This window comes from Ammospiza nelsoni, chromosome 3 (assembly GCF_027579445.1).
Source record: "Ammospiza nelsoni isolate bAmmNel1 chromosome 3, bAmmNel1.pri, whole genome shotgun sequence".
Taxonomy (NCBI): domain Eukaryota; kingdom Metazoa; phylum Chordata; class Aves; order Passeriformes; family Passerellidae; genus Ammospiza; species Ammospiza nelsoni.
In genome coordinates, this window is record NC_080635.1 from 97,277,812 (window position 1) to 97,296,064 (window position 18,253).

Here is an 18,253-nt window from a genome sequence, read left to right on the forward strand (position 1 = left end):
CCTCCACCTCCTTCCCTTAGAGAGATTAAAACCAGCCCAGCAGCCTGCACCTCCCTCTCTGCAGGGTCCTGGTGGGGCAGGAGCTGCTGTCTGCACCCTCTGCTGCACTCCCCGTTGGACTAATGAGAGGGAAGCAGGCAGTGTGACGATTTACCCTGCAAATTCACATGAGAGAAGTGAAGAAAGTGAAGAAATCCAGCAGTGAAGATGAAAAGCCACTGGTAAGAGAACAAGTGGGATTTGGAGACATCTGTAAATAAGAGATTATTATAGAACAGTGAAAGCTGTCCTTGCCAGCATTATACGAGTGGACTACAACAGAAAGAGCTTTCTTGACATATTTTATTATAAGGCAAAAATAAAATGTTGTCATGTAAAGAAATTATCTTGCCAAAGAAATTGTCTTGTCAAATCTGTTAGCAGATCCTTAGGTGGTATTTTATCCTTAGGTGGTATTTTATATGTTTAATATGCATGGCTTGGGGGAGAAATTTAATAACAGAACCTGTCAGAAACCATAGATTCATGCTGGAGTTTTCTTTCTGTTTACAGGAAAATTACAGCTTTCTTTTACCTGTGTAGTTTTCTGTGGTCTTTCATCTCAGCCACCATCCAGCACCAATCAAGTAAGGGGACAGATTTTATCTACATTTTATCTTTGTGTAATTTTGAATGTCAAAAGAATTATTCTGTGTTTATTCAAAACTAAAATCCTCTGTAACTAGCCATCACACAAAGTGAGACCTGTCTATGTGCATTTATATATGCATGAATGGGTAGAAGGATATATATGAAAACCAGGAAAAAAGCAAGAGCTGTGTGTGTTGCTTTAAATTTGCTACTAGATGTATTTTTAAGGTAAGGATTAAAATCTGGATGTAGATGGCAAATACAGGACACAAACCTTGCCTGTCTTTCAGCGCTTCTAGTTAGATATTCTGCTACATGTGGCAATAAACTGGGCATAAAATGTAAATGGCTGGATGTCAGCCATATGTCTCATCAAAGAATATAGAATGAAGTCTTTTCTAAGGTGCAATGTGTCAACCTGAATGTTCTCTTTAAGCCTATGTTGTCAGAAGGAAACCCACATTTAGGGTTGAGCCTTTGCAGCACACAAGAGGCTCTCTGTAGGTTAGAAATGCTTCTCCTTCCAGCTTCCACTCTTCATTTTTCCCTACCCACACTCTGCTAACATTTTCCAGATTGACTTGGTACTAGACTTGTACATGGCTCTTAAACTCTTCAAATAAATACTTGTTTTTCCTTCTTTGATTCTGGGTATCTTGTAGGTCTTATGGCCATGACAAGGTTTTTTGATATATAATATTCTGAAAAATAGGATTTTTAGATTTAGTTTCCTCAAACAAATTTGGTAAACAAAAAGGTCTATAAGGTCTTCTTGCCACCACATTACATTTCATGAATGTTCATTTCATGAATGTTCATTTTCTGATCAAATCTGCCACAGAGGAAAGTGGGAAAGCTTGGAATACCAGAGAGGATGGAAAAGATGCCAACTGATTCACAACAACTTCTTTAGTTGACATGAGGTTTGTTTAAGTTTCCTTGGGAGTAGAGAGACTGTTGATTTAGGTAACTGGCCTTTTTTTTTTTTAAGTTTGCTTGAACCACTAAAAGTTACAACCCAAAACCTCCTTACACAGCAGTCCTTCTTACACTATTACTATTTCTCAACAGCTCTGCTAGAGAAGAATTATTATAACACTCTCATTTAAAGGCTTGAAAAAAGATCAAATACCATATCAAGTTCCTGTTTTTAATTTGGAGCTCTCTAGAAAAAGATTATTATTTTCTTATACCTCTTACTTTACTGAGTACAGTTTAAATTATTATATACCTCTAATTATTAGCTCTATTTATAGCTCTGTTTAATTAATAATAATCTTACAGTTGCTCCCATTGATTTTATAAGGTGATCTGTGGCAAAGTGCAGGTGCATGGTTAGTAACTTCACCATTTTTTGCAGGACTACCAGCTATTCTGGGTGCCAGTCACAGAATTGATATCTGCCCGACAATCAGGATTGGCCAAGATGACCTACCAGGCAAGTAGCAGCATGACTTTTTCAGGAAAAAGCTGCTGTTAAAAAAAAAATCAGGTTATAGTCTTCTCTGTGACAGCACAATTCTGAAATAAAATGAAAGTTACATTATGGATATGTATATTTTTTTCTTACAGGCTTTGACCTGATTTCTCAGTTTCAAATAGAAAAAGCTGCTTCTCAAGGGATTATCGAGAGAGTAGTGGGATCCACTTCTCTACAAGTAGCTTATAAATTGGGACCCAATGTAGACTTCAGGATACCAACCAGGTAATGCCTTCCTTGTTTGGCTTTAAAATATAGATATTTTGCAATCTTATCTTTTAAGTGGTAGATCTCCCACCAGCTAGATCACCTAATTTAAAAAGTTTTCAGAAGAGGAAAGAGGAATTGAATTTTTTTTTCATTGCTACCACCAGATCAGACTAATTCTGTAGCAGCAATTTCAGGGATTTCCCTCTAACCACTGATATTGCTCAAAGTGCCTCAAGATTTGCTTATGCTAAGGGATTCACCTCTAGAAAGCAATGTCAGAAGTTGCTGATGATTTGAAATAGGGAGGCAAAAAAATGTAACAGGAGGAGAGAGAAAAAGTTTTCTTAAAATATTGACACAAAGGGATTTCTCAGCATGTGAGGATTGCAGAGATGAGGTAGGATAAGAACTCACTGATTCTGAGGTGAGGGGGTTTTTCATTGTGTGCTTCTTTTAGGTAACAGGTTAGGGTTAGGGTTAGGGTTAGGTGGTCACTTAATCTATAAAAGTTGAAAATTATTATTTAGCATGTTACAGTGAATTTGTGATAGAAGTCAGGATTTAAGGATCAAATTGTGTTAGTGCTTTACAGGCCAGACTTGCTGCTGGTGAAGGAATAGAGACAGTACAGCAGGATAGAGATGTCTTTGCCAAATTTAGGCAAGTCTGGATTCTTTTCCAGCACCTTATGTAATTAAGAATGCCTCAATTCAGCAATTAAGTGGCAAGACCATTAACTGGACTACTGTTGCAGCTTGGAATAATTGGATTGTGAAGTGTTTCTGTCTTACTCCACCTATCACTAACAACTTTTCTAGCTGCAATCCTCCCTGGCTCCTACCTTCATTGCCACCAGATTAAGCTACTTTAGAGCTTAAGTGTTTGGTTACCTTGGGCTCGTGGCTACTTTCACTCTGAAACACAAATCAGGACTGCTGGTGCATGAATGTGAATCCAAACACAGACAGCAAATGGGATCATCACTAAAAATGGGAGATTCTCAGATGAAAGCAGCAATATTTTCACTTTCCATGGGCTAGAATCAAAGGCACAGGAGTTTTTGACTCCGTGCCATGGTTTCTGAGCCCCATGCCAGAGTCTCAAGTCCTCCAGGGCAGCCAGAGGAATATCCTGGATTCCGACATTTAAGCTTTTTGCTATGGTTCTAGTGAAATATGTGCTTGATATACACAAGTTACCCCTGAACAAACCTATGTCGACTGTGTTACTCCAGCATCTGAGCTGACTCCTGCCATTGGGGTCATTGGCCCAGGAAATTAATTGAAGGTTTGAGCCCCGACCGTGCTCCAGTTCCTCAGTGAGATGCTCCTCTGTCCCGGGGCAGAGCTCACTGCTCTGCTCCAGAGTTATTTTACAGCGTGGCCCCCTCAGTGGGCGGGAAGAGGAGGGAAAGGGAGAGAACGAAGGGCAGGGCAGAGAAGGAAGGGCAGGGCAGGGCAGAGCTGGACAGGGCAGGGCAGAGCTGGGCAGGGCAGGGCTGGGCTGGGCAGGGCATGGCAGGGCAGAGCAGGGCAGAGCTGGGCAGGGCAGAGAAGGACAGGACAGGGCAGGGCGGGGCAGGGCAGAGAATGACAGGACAGGGCAGGGCGGAGCGGGGCAGGGCAGGGCAGAGCGGGGCAGGGCAGGGCTGGGCTGGGCTGGGCAGGGCATGGCAGGGCGGAGCGGGGCAGGGCGGGGCAGAGCTGGGCAGGGCAGGGCAGAGAAGAACAGGGCAGGGCAGGGCAGAGCTGGGCGGGGCAGGGCAGGGCAGGGCAGGGCATGGCTGAGCTGAGCGGAGCTGCCCGGCCCGCCCCGGCTCCCGGAGCTGTCCCTGCCCGCGGTGCTGAAGCGGCGCCGCCGCGGGCCGGGCTCACACGCCGGGCTCACCCTCCGGCCTGAGCGCCCCTGCTGCATCCAGAGTCGGGGCAGGGAAAAATAGAATGAGTTTGGGAAAAATGGCCAGTCTGGCTTTCCCGAGCTGGCTGGCTGATATAGCCCAAGTGCCATGGGAGCAATGGGGTGGGACCCTCATCAAACACGTTGGCAACAGGGAAATAATTTTTTGGCTAACACATGATGATTAATACTAGGGCAGAAGAGCCCATTTTAGTGGCTATACGGTATGGCAGTGAGAGCTCAATTGGATGGGCATGGCTCAGCATTCAGTCTCTGATGTAGCAATAGCTTATGCCTTGAAAAACTCACAGAACTTCCTTAAAATGCTACCGAGTTGTAGCTTGGTCTTTTTGCTGCTTTGTGTGCTTGCCCAGAAGTATATCCCAAAATGAACCAAAAGGATTGCACACAAGTCATAACTTAGCTTCTCCATTCATCAAAATAAATTTCCATTGGCCAGTGCTTCTTCTAGAGTAAAATCTGCTGAAGGTTCAATCCAGTGTTCTCCATGTAATGGCATGGTGTAATAACTTGGTGTGGATCTGCCATGACATATAGCTGTTTTCACTGGATGTGGTGAACCCATCATTTTTGAATTTAATCTGTGTATGTGTTTAGGCGCCCACCAGTTAGGAAGTACAAAATTAATCCTGTTGATTTGGATAATAATTGGTTATTTTTAATGGAAATCTTTAAAAAAGATATATATTGACACAAAGAAATATGTTCATGACACTTTTTTTATATGTGGGAAAAGGGCTAATTATCATTGTGCATTGGATGAAATCCTAAACCTTTGACTTCATGAATGCAACTGTCATAGCACACACACACAAAACCCCAAACAAAATAGGGAGGAAGTTTATAAAGCTTTATCAGTTACTGGAAATATCCAGAGAATTTCAAAGGCCTATTTTCTGGTGCTTTTCCCCCCCTTTGGGAATATTGCTTTTCTGTGAATCAGCACTCCTCAAGTGAATGTGCTCAAAGATCTGGGTTTTTTTACATTCAGCCACCAAAGCTCTTCAGGTGTATCCCATCCAGATATTGATGAGGATGCTGAAATAGAAAAGACAAAATGTGGCTAGGAAGCTAATTAGGTCATAAGAGAATTAATTAGCTCGGAAGTGGCTGTTTCTGAATAATAAAGATCAGCTGAGGGTAACGAGTCCTAACAAATGGCTTCTGGTTAATGACTTAGGACAGATGCTTTTAAAAGTGCTGAGCTAAGTTTTATTGTTATTGCTTGTTCAGTTGCTGCCAGGCAGGGTGTGCCAGGTCAGCTGTGAGTCCAGGCAGCTCCAGGAGAGGCAGCATGAGTGTCTCCAGATTGACCAAAAGAACCTCAACCCTGGGCACGTGATACTGCATTATCATGAGAACGGCCACAGCAATTTCCACAGCCACCTCCAGTGGGTTGTGCTAACATTTCTAAAATCTTTATTTAGCAAAGACTAAGTTAAGTCAGTGAGCAATGGAGTTCACCTAAGAAATTAACTCAAAAACCCCCAAATCTAATAAAATAAACAGTTACTCTGTAGAACTTAAATAGGTATATAGTTGAGCTTCTAACATAAGTCTTCTGCTCTTGGTTAATCCTGGGCTCACTGGGATGGGTCAGGTCTTTCCTCACCATTGTCAGATGACTTACTTTGGTTGTATTGAAGCCTGGGTAGGACTTAGCTTTGAAATCTCAAAGAAATCTTCTTGTTAAGTATTCATAATACAGGATTAGTGAAAATGTTAGGTATTTATTTAAAAATATTTAAAAGAAATAGTAGTGCTTCAGAAGTTCCCCTAGATGAACTACAAATGTTTCAAACTTCCCACCCTCCAATACTTTAAAATATTAGGCAAATAGTCGAATATCCGATAAAAAAAATTGACCTAATCTTGTATTCATAAAACAACTGAAGCAGTTAATAATAGTAGGAGTATACAAGAAAAGCAGGACTGGAATGCTTTCTTACAAACTGAAGAAAAAAATTAAATTAAAGAAAAAGATCTGATGGCTCATATCCTGAACAATTTTAAATGGATAGGAAATAGATTAGGAATAAATCTGGATTTTAGCCTTTAAATATGTTTCCATATAAATTCTTTCTTTGCTCATTTACCTGAATCTGTTTAAAATGCATTGGTTCTCTTCCATTAATCAGTGGAATTGAAACATCTGTGTTAAAAACAATTTCCAGAAAGAATTTGAGTGCTTATACAGCTTTCAGCTGTTCAATAAAGTTACAGCATCCACCACTCTTCACTTGGCAGTAAGATGGAGGAATAGCTTCTCTACAATTGCTTATTTAAATATCATGCTAAATTTGCCATGGTTTCCAAATATTTAGCATTTTAAGTTGCTGATTTTGGAAGGGTTTTGCCTATATAAGGATTACAGGCTTTGGAAAGAAATGTGTTCTGAAATACAATTAAACCACTATAGGATCATTACTGTTGGAGTAGCTGAGATGAGCATATGTCTCTGATTTGCTTGTAGAATTATAGGTATAAATCTTACACAGTAACAGTCCCCTGCAGAGTACCTTTCTGGTGATGGGTCATGCTTCACTGTGTTGAATCATGTTACCCATACTGAGTCTTTAGTCTAAAGGCAGCAGTTCTTCTGATTGGTTTTTAGTCTTTTTTAAAATGGGAATACTTTTCCATGTTTGTGCTCTGAATATTTATCTTTAGGGTTTGATATATGTTTCTTATAATCTGATTTTCTCTTACCAACGTCAGAAGCTCTTACATTATTTCTCTTCTTTGCATATCTTCTGAAAAACTGAACATATTTCTTTCCTATTTTAATGTCTTATAAAAGGAGAACCCATGAAATGTCTTGAAAAATACTAAGTCTATAGCTAAATACAGTGCAAAGAATTCATTTGTCAATCTGGCATAAACAACCTTCTAATAAAAAAATTTGTACATGTACTAGGGGTTTTTGTTTCTTTTCTTGTTTTGTTTTTTTGGCAGTAGAGTTGTGTCAGCTGAGGTCGAATGAGAATGTGTGTGATAGTTTAACGAGTATTGCCATGACAACAAAACTTAGCAGTGCAGAGAGATGCTGAAAACCTCTTCACAGAGGATCTGGGATTAGTACTGCTTCTTTTAGGCTCAGTGTATCAGACACCCTGGTGTCACTGAACTTAACAGGGAAAGTTGAATGTCACAATGAGGCTATTTAAAAATTACCTAACAATACCACTTTCAGTGTGGTAGTAGAAAAACCAGCTCTTCTGCAAGAACAAATGAGATTCAGCATCTGAAGAGATAAATGACCCAGCTGAGCTAAAGTTTTAGCAGTAGAGGAGATTTTTAAAAGAGACTTTATAGAGGAAGGACACATGTTGAACTGGATCAGAAGCTTAGTAAGAGTGAAGGTATGTCTGAATAGGGAGAAGAACTATCTTCCTGGAGAAGAAAAGAACATATATGCTTATTGCGTAGGCCAGAAACGTAAGACAAAGAGGAATAGGGCACAGTAAACACTGCAAAGGGCTCAGAACTGAAGGCAAGCTACAATATCCACAAGGTGACATTTACATCTGAGAGGGCAGTATAAAAACTGAAAATAAATGATGACAGAAAACAATGAGTTAGATAAAATCCTATCTAACAAAACCAGGTGGGGCAGGACTTCATCCTCAGTCAAGAGACACAATTCAGAGCAAAGCATAGACAGATTAAGGTACTGGCAAGGAGCCCCCTCTTCCAGCTTTGTATGTCTCCACACCTTTTATAATGAGCTAAACATTTCCCTGCCTTATACCCCAGCTCTCAGGTGTGTGCAAAGGCTCCTGGGGAAAAGGAGAGACACCAGCACTGCGGGTACTTTATTTTAAGCCGAAGCTGCTGCTGCTGCCAGGCTTGCTGCATCCTCCCTGAAATCTGCTGAGGCTGTGCCGCTGCCTGCTGGAGCACAGCTGCACTGCAGCTTGGGACACTACAAACTAGGGAGATTGCTTCTGGAAGTACTCTCTTTCTAAATCAATAGTCATCAAGCATACAGAATAAGAGCTCATAGTTTTTTTGCTTTTTTTCCCCCATAGCCTAGATTCTGAGATTCACTAATGCTATATAAATAGTTGCTGAGATAGGATTGATCTGCCACTCAAAAATCATCTTTTTTCAAGATGTCTACTTGTTTGAGAAGTTATCCTAATGAAAGCTGGGACAAAATAGCTCGGCATGTCTTCATGCTCAAGAAATTTATTTAAACTTATCCTTAAATGTGGGTAGATGGCAAGTAATGTATTGATGTTGACTGGATATGACACTAGAGTTTTATGATCCATAGAATAAATATGGAAAGTCCAATTTCTTAAATATTGTACTGTGATACATTTGAAATAAAAAAGGACTTGACCGTTTTGCACAGTGACACAGCCAGTGCTACCTGTGTTTCCAAAGCTCACCTTATAGGAGTTGCTAAAATATGGGATATTTTATATGTGACAAATCTGTTCCCTGCTACTTGTAGTCTTGTGGTTTAATGTCACAGGACATAGTACACTCTGAGTGAGGGTTCTCACCACATATTTGTCAATGATTTCTGTTGAAGTGATAGCTTATACCTTAACAAAAGGATTATTGGCAGGGAGAACAAGAAAATGCATTTCCAAAAGACATTCTTATGCCTTCAAAATCAAATCAGATCTGCACTTTCTCCCTGGTCATTGCAAAGTCCTAAACTGTTGACCGACTTTGTAAGTCTAACAGTGGGAAACAGGATAATTGTAGGATATACTTTCTATCTCTAAAGTAGGAGTTAGTTGTTGCTCCATCCATTATTCTTAGAAAGGTTTATCATAAAAATTGTGAAACATTGGAAGAACCCACACTTCCGAACCAGTTCTTTTGCCATTAGTAACACCTTCTTTTGGGGCTCAGCATGCAGGAGTGCACTGATACAAGAATGGTTGAGATATGGTTCCACTGAGTAATGGTTTCTCATTAGTCTATGGTGATATGTGGAGCTTTTCAGAACAAATACAGAACAAATGTACTGTATTTTAATTCTACACAGTGCCATATATTCCAACGGATTGCCTGATGAATATTCCTTTCTAACTACTTTTCGGATGACTGGGGCCACACTTCAGAAATACTGGACTATTTGGCAAATTCAGGATTCTTCAGGAAAAGAACAAGTTGGAGTGAATCTCAATGGTCAAATGAAAAGTGTTGAGTTTTCTTATAAAGGAGCAGATGGAAGACACCAAACAGCATCATTTTTACATTTGCCTTTCTTGTTTGACTCCCAATGGCACAAGCTTATGATAATTGTGGAAGCAAACAGTGTCACACTTTTTATTGACTGTATTAAAATAGAGTCCTTAAACATAAAACCAAAAGGGAAAATCAACACTGATGGCTTTGCTGTGCTTGGAAAACTTAAAAATAATCCTCAAATTTCAGTTCCGGTAAGTTTCAAAATTTTTTATTTCTTCAAAAAGTGTTTTACATTAAATATGGGGTTTTGTTTTGTGGAATGCATGTTTAAGTTATTTCTGAAAGCAGAAATGGCAGAAAATAACTCATTGGCAGGTAAGTATTAACTTTTTTTTTTTAATTTTGCACTTATACCTTGTAAGTTAAGAGATGACCCAGGTTATGCCTAGATTTCAGAAATGAAAATTCCTAGACATCCCTGTACTTGTTACAACTTTGAAGTAAAAGAGTGAAGTGAGACATAATTTTAAACTGTATCTCACACTGTTTGCAAAAAATCCCGTGGACATGGGTTAACCACTGTTGTGTAAAACTGAAAGGGAAAACATTGCAACAAAAGAAGCATCTCATATTTCATCACCTCTGTATGTTTAGTTGCAGTATTGCCCTGGATTGAAATCAGTTTTACATGAGAATGCCAGCAGAAAGCTGCCCCATGTGTCTGAAGAGATCAATCTAACATGCTGTTGTAGATGTGGAAGAGGAAATTTCAATAGCTGAAAAGTCACTAATTCTGTTGAAAACAAGAGTTAGTCTTTGAAAATGTCATTAAAATAATCAGCTGGAGCTGATAATGTGGCAATTAGCATATTACAAATTAGCATATGTATCTTAGCTTTGCTAACTGCTCTGAGCAATACTGATGGATGCCTGGATAGGTGGGATGATGAAAATATTACACATTACATATATTCTACGCATGTTAGTAGGATGAAATGCCAATATTGTTTTCCTCTTTGGAAAAGTAGATTAAATGCAGAGAAATCTATTGGTATTAGTGCAATAATTTTACAGCACCTGGTACACAGTGCTAGAGCAAACTGTGCCCTCCAATTACACACAGAGTCATCCCTTTAGAAACAAGGAAGGTTCCTTTGCCTCTTGAAGTAGTGATTCCAAATGGCAGCTGACAAGTGAGGAGAGAGATGTGATATCAAGGCCATCTTGGCCTTCTGTTGGGGCTCTGACTGACCTTTGGCCAGGACTGAAGAAGTGAGGAAAAGCAGAAGAGAAATCTTCTTGGAATCTTATCCACTTTCCTCTCCAGCCTGTGTTTTGCAGAGACTTTCTCTTTTCAGCCAGGTATACAACTGAGCAGCTTTGATCACCCAGGGCTCTCCAGGCATTTGCTAGGGAAAACTGTCTGGCATTAAGTTCTGCCTGGCCAGTGTTTAAGACTGTACATCTTCAGGCACCAGTGTGGGGCTACATTAATTATAGGACAACCTCCTTCAAGGATGAAAGGACAAAATGGAATTAAGGAATTTCTATAATTCACCATTTATAATGCAAAATATCTGTTTATAACTTTAGCATGTTTCTGGGAAGATTTGGTCATATGAAGTATATTTTATGAAAAAAAGTAAAATCTTTGCATGAGTTAGGCTTTAAAACAGGAGTATGATGCACACTTCTGGACAAAAAGAATAATGAAACACTGTAAGAAATTATCAGGGAAGACAGAAAGTAAGCAGGACACCATATTCTTAAACTGAGTTTGGATGCCTAAAATTACACTTTATTTTAGACAGAGCTGACTTAGGACTCACTTGACTGAATTGCATGGCCTGTGCTGGGAAGCCCAAAAAGGCAATGGTAGTGGTTCAACCTGATATTACAATAATGTAGATTTAGGAACCCCATAACCTCTGAGATGATGATAAAGGAATTACACAGTCAGATGGACTAGTAATTTTAAAATGTCTATTTATATTACAGAAATTTCCGTTTTAGCCTGTGTACTTTATTTTTCTTTAAATTGAGTAAATAAATCTATGTTTGGGCCTATTCTAGTCTTTAACTTGCTTGACTGTAAGTTTAAATATCTCAAAAGACTTGGCTATTTTATATGCCCTAGGCACAGCTTTTAATTTACTCCCAGGCATTGTTAAAGTATATTACTTCCAGTGGTAGAATTTTAAAAGGACATAAATTATGTGTTTCCCATTCGTTTTTGCAGCATTCTGGTGAGGGCCCTATTTATCTTGCAGAATAGGTCAACTTCTCAGAGGTGCACTGTAACACATACAATTTTAAAAGAGGTTCTTTATTGCTTGTTATTACAATGAGTGCCTAGGAGAATAATAGATACAGCTCCATTAGAAACTCCATCTTGCCTTCAGCCCTTACAAAGATTTATTCCAGGATTTCTGGAATGCTTTATGGAGGACAAATTTTTACACAGATTCACAGCTGCATTTTATCTTTTATTTTTTAGAGAAAAGTATCAAAAAGTTTTGTCTTTGTATTGAAAAGTAATTAATATAATACATTATAAACTCTAAACAATATGAGATTTAGCATAATTTCAAAAGTGAAAAGGAATTTACTTTCTAAATTACATGTCTATAATAGGAAGGTAAGGGAATTAATTTCTTACTGCTCAAATTATAACTTCTGTGAGATTACATAATTGCCTTAATTACTGTGATTTCAGAGGCATTACCATGTTTTTTTCATAATAGATACCAAACACTTTGCTAGAAGTGACTCTTGGTCATTATTTAATTGACATTTCATGCTGCTAACTAGCTCAGGGAAGCTACATGACTTGTAGCATCTAAGAGGAAGCTGCTTGTCAATATTTGTTTCACAGGGATTAATTTACACCACAGAACAGATTGTGTCTGTATGCTGTAAAAAGTCACATCTTGTTTTTTTTTCACCCTGTGAAATTTCACATCCAGAAGGCTGAACTCTAGCTATGGAAAGCCAAATAACACTGGAATTGGCTGTAATGTTCAAAGGTTTTAAAAAGAGGTGCAAGGAGAAAGAAGCTCTAAAAGCCTGTTTCAGAGATGTTGAAAAATGGATAAAACATGTTTAAAATAGCTCTGGAATGAGTTGCAATTAAATGTATGTAGTTTATTCTTGGTCACTTAACAAATGTACAAACAGTTGACAGCAGTCTTCTCTTAGGAGAAACGTAGATGTCCTTGACAAGGTATTGTAGATAATCTCCAGATGGAAAATTGCTTAGCTCAGTTGTGCTTCCCCAGGAGGGGTGACTTCCTATGGATCACCACCAAGCCAGCAATAGCCACAGTGGTGCTGCTAAATGCATTCCTGTGGTTGATTTTATACTGAAAATACTACCCTACATATGTAGGTCTCATTTGCATTTTACCTAAACTTCACCTCTCTCAACTGATCAGCTGATCAATACTGATAAGACAACTGAAATACGAGGTTGATATTGAGATGTGCCAAGGTGGTGGGCATTTGCAGGAATTTCTGTAGAACTTAAGATGACAAAACAGTGAACAGTCAGACACAGTTAATCATATCTGTGCTGACTAAGAAATAAACATGAAACAGAAATTCTGTAGGAATCCTGCCAAATGTGTGTCAGGAATACTGATCTATGGGCTTTAAACATTCCTTGTAGTTACATCTAGATAGCAACTAAGCCCCACAGGGCCACTTGCTCACTCTATCCCACGGTGGGATGGGAATTGTAAAAGTAAAAGTAAGGAAACTTGTGGATTGAGATAAAGACATTTTAATAGGTAAAGCTCAAGCCATGCACATAGGCAAAGCAAAACAAGGAATTAATTCACCACTTCCCAATGGTAGGCGGATGTTCAGCCATCTCCAGGAAAGCAGGACTCCATCACATGTAGCAGTGACTTGGGAAGACCAAGAGCATCACTTCAAACTCCCCCTGCCCTTTCCTTCTTCTCCCAACTTTATATTCTGAGAATGTTGTTGGGGTCTGGGATATCCCTTTAGTCAGTGGGATCAGCTATCCTGGCTGTGTCCTCTCCCAAGTCCTTGTGCACCCCCAGCTTCCTCACTGATGGGGTGGGGTCAGGGGCAGAAAAGGCCTTGACTCCATCCAAGCACTGCTCAGCAATAACAAAATCACCCCTGTGCTATCAACTCTGCTCCCAACACAAATCCAAAACACAGCTCCATACCAGTTACTGTGGGGAAAATAAGCTCTACCTCAGGCAAAACTAGCACACCATCTTTGGGTTTAAAAGGTTACATTTTAATATCTTTGCTTTATGATTACCCCTAAATTATCTGAGATTCATTTCTGAAAACTTTATGACTGCACTTACTCCTTAATAACACTGTATATTGATAACAGCATAATACCTACATGAGACATCTTCAAAATAATGGCATCCTTTAAATCATCTTAACTTAATCAACAAGATCATTGTGAAATACTGGCAAGGGAAAAGATGTCTTGACAGCAATGCTGGAACATATTTGCCCTTCTCTCACCTCTCCTTAATCAATGGGAAGCCAGTCACATATTTTACTATGTTGCCACCATAAGAGTTTTATTTTAAAATTTTTTTAAAGTTAGAGATGTTTCCTATCAACATTTGTTTTACACAGCCTCAAGGCAGACAGAGTTAGCTCTCTTCTTTTCATAGGTGGTACAGAGCTGTATTTTGGATTTAGTGTGAGGATACTGTTTACAACTTACTCCTGTTTGGGTTGTTGCTATTGTATGGCTGCCTTGTAGTATTAAATTAGTATTAGTTCTTTTATATGTGTATTATGGCACTCAATTGGCTATTATTATGATGGTTTAAAAATGAGAAGTGGATAAAGGAGGGAAAGAATTGGCTCACAAATGATGGTGTCAGTTAACAGGTAAAAGAAACAAGGGTATTCCTTCTGTTGTGTTCCAGTCTCAGCACTCTGGAAACCGTGATGGCTGCAAACAAACAGAACAGTAGAGATGTGATAAAGAGGATTTCAGGAGTGGCAGCATCTCGGCCGGTTTATGCCCCTTCTTTAACATACCTCCACAGTTAGGGATGGGGGAATGCAGGGCAAAGCCCTGCTCCACCTGTAGCTATTGACATGAAATACCTAGCGTTTAATCCTCTGCCTGGTGTGCCAGTATTCCACCTCTTAGACGCTCGGTCAGCGTGACCCCTGACCCGAATAAACATGATCTTTTCTCCTTTGCCAGTTCGAGATCCAGTGGATGGTGATCCACTGCGACCCCCTGCGCCCCCAGCGCGAAGGCTGCGGCGAGCTGCCCGCTCGGGTGAGACACCTGTGCCGTGCCGTGCCGTGCTGTCCTCTCCTGCGCTGTGCTGTGCCGTGCTGGGCTGTGCTGTCCTGCCCTGTGCTGTGCCGTGCTGTGCTGTCCTGCCCGGTCCTGTGCTGTCCTGTCCCGCCCTGCCCGCCGCTGCAGCCCACGGGAGTCTCATTATCTCTCCCCCCTCCTGGCCACCGATGCTCTTTTTTACCATACCTGCCCGGTGTTCGGTGCTTTTAGCAATCCAACGCCCCAGAGCAGCAGCAGCAGCCACTGCCTCATTTTAACCCTTCAGTGACTCTGTTTCTGCCTCTCCTCTGGCGAGTTGCTCGCCTGCTCCCTGCGGGCGCTGTGCCTGCCCTGCCCTCAGGGGCTGTCGCGGCCGCCCCCGGCTCCGCCGCCGCACCGGGGCCTGGCGGCGGAAGGCCCAGGGGCACCGCGGGGTCCGTGTCCGACCCGGCAGCCGCAGGGCAAAGGGTTAAGGAGCTGCTGGCGCTCCGTGCTCGCCTGCCCGGCCGCCAGCCCTCCTCCAATCCCCGCCACCCTGCCCCGGGCCGGGCCGCAGCCGGGAGGGGCTCCGGCCGCGCTCACCTTGCCCGCCCGCCCCGGCAGCCGCAGGCTGCTCCCTCCATCCATGGCCCGGCGCCTGCTGCCCCTGGGGCTCTTCCTGCAGGCGCTTTGCCTCGGCCTGGCTCAAGTAAGTTTGTTCTGACTTTGACTCTGCTTTGTTGTTTTTTATTTTTCCTCCCTCGCAGGTAACCCAGACGGGAATCGAGGTAAGTGCGAGGGAGCGGACGGAGCTCGGGGTGCCGGTGCAGAGGGAGGGACCGAAGGCATCCTTGCCGACCCCCGGAGGGTGTTCGTGCAGGGTCCCCCCAGCAGCTGCGGATGACACGGCCGAGGCAGGGCAGTGACACCGCCTGTGCCCTACCTGGCGAGCACAGGGCAGGTGGCACCGGCGGGGCTGAGCTCCACATGCCACTGCCGCTGGACGGAATATTTCTGGGAACTCTGGTATGTGGAGGAAAAGTGTCCAGAGCAGCAGCGCTGTGGGGACCAAGGGTCCAGGCTCAGGGCCCGGAGCAGCTTCCTGCTCACAGAGCCCCGTCGTGGGGCCGCGGGCAGAGCTGACTGCAGGGAGAACAGAGCCCCCCATTATAGGCACGCAGATGTGGAACTGCCTTTCCCTGAGTTTCCAGAGGCTGGCGGCGCCTGCTGCCTCCCCCAGGGAGCCCGGCGCTTTGAGAAAGCGCCTCTGTAGATGTTAATGTAATCCCGAGGAACCAGGGGAAACCGCTGAGGCTGTCAGTGAAGCACGGGTGATTTAAACTTCCCTTGCTAGTATGAGCTCTCAGGAAAACTGTCTCCTTTGTGTTGAAAGAAAGTAATTAGTGTAGTGCATTTTGGTGTTCGATCCGCAAAGATCACTTTTATTTCTGCCATGCTGTCATTGCCAGGGGACATTCAGATCCTGCTTTGTGGGGAGTGGACCCCACCTGGCCCTGGCAGCGTTGTGGGCACAGGAGAGTGGCTGGGCCCAGGGAGGGGGGTTTAACACCTTCCCCATTCCTTTGGTGAGGGCAGTGTTGCCAGTCCTGATAGTGATAGTCAAAGTAGGATACAGGGCCAGTGATATACATGGGGTGAGGATGCAGGTCCTTGTCACAGCTGTGACCTCCTGACTAACCCATAGCCTCTAGCTGTGTTCCCCCAGAACGGCTCCATGGCTTGCCAGGCTCTAATTGCTCCTTTCTTTTACTCCTTGTCAGAGAGGCCCCCCAGGTCCACCAGGCCCCCCAGGTCCACCAGGGCCACCAGGAGTTCCCGGTATTGATGGCATTGATGTAAGTGTTTCCCATGCCCTGCCTAGGAAACAGGAAATGCTCTGAGCTGGCTCTGCGTTTTCTGTCAGCCTTTGATCTTCAGGAGTTTGAATCTGGCTGCAGATACAAGAAAAATTGATGGGTCTCATGCTCTGTAGTGGGCTGGAGTGAGTGGAGGAAGCAGATTTTCAGATTATCTTTGGTATAGAAAACTCAGGATTATTTATTTTGTGTAATCAGCATCATATGCTGGGATTATCTGCCATTAATGGGGTGAAAGTGTTTTATAAATCTAATCTCAAAAGAGATTACGTATTGATGCCCACTTATATGAAATTCTGATAAGGATTTGTGGCATTATTCCTGATAGGAGCTACTACATATGTTTCCTTGATTCCTGTCAGAAGTTTCTCTGATGATTTCTGTTAGTCTGTAATAGAAATGATATAGATTTAATATTTATTTTCTACAATAAGAGTCAGTTCAGGATTTTTTCTGGTAATCTGTAAATCAGTGATTTTCATGAAAGACTGTAAAAGGTTATTGCAGTTCTGACTAATACCTTCCTTTTCATATCTTGGTAGGGAGAGAGAGGCCCAAAGGGCCCCCCTGGTCCACCGGTAAGAGATTGCAGCTGCTTTTCCTTTGCTTCTGCTAGAGAAGAAATTCTGAGTTTTGTTTCTACTTCTCTCTATGAAACATGTTAAACTGTCCATTTAAATCCTGAAGGGTCCAGATGGGGATGCAGGCAAACCAGGATCCCCTGGGTTGCCAGGAGAGCCGGGAGCTGATGTGAGTACATTTGATTTTCTAGAATTTCCGTGTTTGTTTGTTTGTTTGTTTTCTTCAAGAAAAAAAGTAAATAAAGCACGGGGGCTGTCGGTGCTGCCACCTGCCCTGGAAAGGGCACTGGGCAGTGATCTCAGGGATCAGTTGATAGTGCTGTGGCCTCTGGAAGCCACCTCTGATCAAAGGGCAGAGCAGCAAGGGCATGAGGAAAGTCTGCTGCTGCATCTTCCCATCCTGTGGAAAATAATAGAGAAAAGTTTCAACGTCATCTAGTGTTGATGGCCTATTAGGTCTTGAATAAATTTGTGGCTATAAAAATGCCTTGAATAAATTTGTGGCTATAAAAATGCCTTCAAACATTTTTTGGAAGCTTCATATTTCTCTCTCTTGAGAGAACTGTTAAAAAGCACTTCTTGTTATGAAGCAAGATTTTTGCATTAGAACTTAGATGTTATGCCAGGAGGGAGGCAAGTTTATGTTTAATTTACAAAAACTTTTAAAACTTTAAAAATTTAAAATACCATAAATAAAGATTATATACCATAAACCAGCGTGTGAGAGGGTATTGCAAATTATATAAATGAAAAAGCCTAGTATCTATTTAAGGTTGCAGTGCTGTTAAATGTTAATATTTCATTTGCTTTGGGAAGAGAATTAGTGGACATAGAGCTGGAAGAGTGTTTAACTAAACTGTTCAAATTTCATATCTGTAAGAGGAAATGGGCTTTGTGAGTGAAATCTCATGCCACTTCACATCTTCTTGAAAAAATACAGGCCCACAACCCATTTGTACATGTCAAAACCCTATAAGCACATCTTTTAAAAGGCATTGCCTCTTACAATTTTCACTTAAGGCATAGTTTTATTTTCCTTGCCAAAATTAATGCAAACACAATCACATGAAACAGAATGCACTAAACTCAGCTCAGCTTTTGCTATCTGTTCACGCTTGTATATTCC

The 18,253-nt window shown here is 41.8% G+C and overlaps 1 protein-coding gene across 1 annotated transcript in view; it reads left to right on the top strand.

Moving 5' to 3' along the window:
- The first annotated feature begins 207 nt into the window (after positions 1-207).
- Positions 208-18,253, top strand: part of COL9A1 (collagen type IX alpha 1 chain) — a 62,089-nt gene continuing 44,043 nt past the window's right edge. The window contains exons 1-10 of the mRNA XM_059468854.1: positions 208-221; positions 553-626; positions 1,991-2,068; positions 2,203-2,335; positions 9,246-9,642; positions 14,610-14,687; positions 15,437-15,457; positions 16,451-16,525; positions 17,089-17,124; positions 17,234-17,296. Of these exons, the coding sequence (XP_059324837.1) occupies positions 208-221; positions 553-626; positions 1,991-2,068; positions 2,203-2,335; positions 9,246-9,642; positions 14,610-14,687; positions 15,437-15,457; positions 16,451-16,525; positions 17,089-17,124; positions 17,234-17,296 (969 nt within the window). The remainder of the gene's footprint in view (positions 222-552; positions 627-1,990; positions 2,069-2,202; positions 2,336-9,245; positions 9,643-14,609; positions 14,688-15,436; positions 15,458-16,450; positions 16,526-17,088; positions 17,125-17,233; positions 17,297-18,253) is intronic.